Source organism: Octopus bimaculoides, chromosome 15 (genome assembly GCF_001194135.2).
Source record: "Octopus bimaculoides isolate UCB-OBI-ISO-001 chromosome 15, ASM119413v2, whole genome shotgun sequence".
In the NCBI taxonomy this organism is placed as follows: Eukaryota; Metazoa; Mollusca; class Cephalopoda; order Octopoda; family Octopodidae; genus Octopus; species Octopus bimaculoides.
This window is the reverse complement of record NC_068995.1, coordinates 36157385-36159136: the sequence shown is the minus strand read 5'-3', so window position 1 is coordinate 36159136 and position 1752 is coordinate 36157385. Positions and strand designations below refer to the sequence as shown.

General features: G+C 32.1%; 1 protein-coding gene across 1 annotated transcript in view; it reads left to right on the top strand.

The window, feature by feature from the left end:
• LOC106879582 (uncharacterized) overlaps window positions 1-1378 on the top strand; it is a 13478-nt gene extending 12100 nt beyond the window's left edge. The window contains exon 4 of the mRNA XM_014929217.2: window positions 1012-1378. Coding sequence (XP_014784703.2) covers window positions 1012-1378 — 367 coding nt within the window. The remainder of the gene's footprint in view (window positions 1-1011) is intronic.
• The last annotated feature ends 374 nt before the right edge of the window (window positions 1379-1752 follow it).

The window sequence follows — 1752 nt, the reverse complement described above, 5'->3', positions numbered from 1 at the left end:
GCTTGACAACCGATGGTGGTGTGTTTAGGTCCCCGTAACTTAGCGGTTCGGCAAAAGAGAACGATAGAATAAGTACTTGGCTTACAAAGAATAAGTCCTGGGGTCGATCTGATTCGACTAAAGGCGGTGCTCCAGCATGGCCACAGTCAAATGACTGAAACAAGTAAAAGAGAAAAAGAGTAAAAGAGAGTAAGTATTTTGTCTGACATGCAAATGATTCTGCCAGCTCACTGCCTTAATAATAGATTTGAAATAATGGCATAATTCTTTAAGTGATATATGCTAACAAAAACCATATATCTGCTGAGATACACACACATTTATATAGGTTAAATAATATATACTTAGTAATGGTTTTATAGAATTGAAAATACAAATAATTAAAAAAATTAAGAGTATCAAAAAATAAATAGTAATGAACTATGCAAGAAGGTGTAATAATGGAGTTAGAAGGAAAATAAATTTGGAATTCAAGTAAAATAAAGTAAATAGTTAAGCCTAGAATAATGAAAAAAATGTTAAAAAGTAATGGAATAAGCAAATCATTTATCTTTTCTCTCTAACCTATCTCTACTGTTCAGGCTATATTCTATATTCCAAATTCTTTCTGAATATGGTGAACATATATTTATTATTGTATACAACACTTGTAGGAAGTTACCTACAATAACCAATTACTTAATCCCTACTGCAACACATCTCGAAATTAAAGGATGCTTTCATGCATTCCACTGCATGCCAACTCTCTCTCACCCATTTCCAGTTCCCAATTTCGGCTGGGTTTTCTGGACCTTTGCCAGTTGCTAGTAACCTTCCCAAATTCTCTTTGTTGCATGCAAAGATGGCTCTGTTAGCAGAACTCTTGCTGCTAAAGTTGTAACATTTACCGTGCAATTTGTTTGAGTTACCTGATATTTTAAACAGAAAATTGGTTTTATACTTTGAAGTGCAATATTGTCTACAACAGATTTGCTAATTTAATGTTATTTCTTTTTCTCTGTCTTTTTTCAGCTATGAAGTAAACAAAACAAAAAAATTTGGCTTAAGTCTTCCAAAAGGATTTGACTTTAGAAGTGTGGCTTTCAGCTTAGAATGTAATTTTCAGAAAATACCTTTGAAAGAAATAATATGGAAAGACCTTGTTTGGGTTGCTGGTGGTGCAAACCTTGGACGTTATGATGTCTTAACAAGATTCTGTGATGACTACATTAGTAGTGTTAAAAGGGCTTTGAACCAAAACTTGATGAGTACTGATCAACAAATTATATATGCTATGAATGTCTATAGGAATTGGTCATCAGTGACTTTGCAGCTTTGCCATGCAGGTTGGTTTTGCTTAGGATATTTAGCAAAATATTCATGGGAACAACACCAATAGTCATGTGATTATTGTTTTCTTTTTTTTTGTTGATTATTATTTTTGTAAATAACATTTAAATTTCATAAACAACATTTATTTTTGTAAAAAAAAAGAAAATATTCAGTTCTGTAAATAGTATTCCTACTAAATATCAGCAGACTTTCAGAATGTTTCTTGGGCCCAGGCATGGGCGTGTGGTTCAGAAGCTCACTTTGCTGCCATGTGGTTTCAGCTTCAGTCTGACTGCATGGCATATCTTCTACTATAGCCCTAGGTCAACCAATGCCTTATTATTGAGTATAATAGGAATACTTGTGTAAAAGCCTGTCATATATATATATATATATATATATATAGTAATATATATATATATATATATATATATATATATA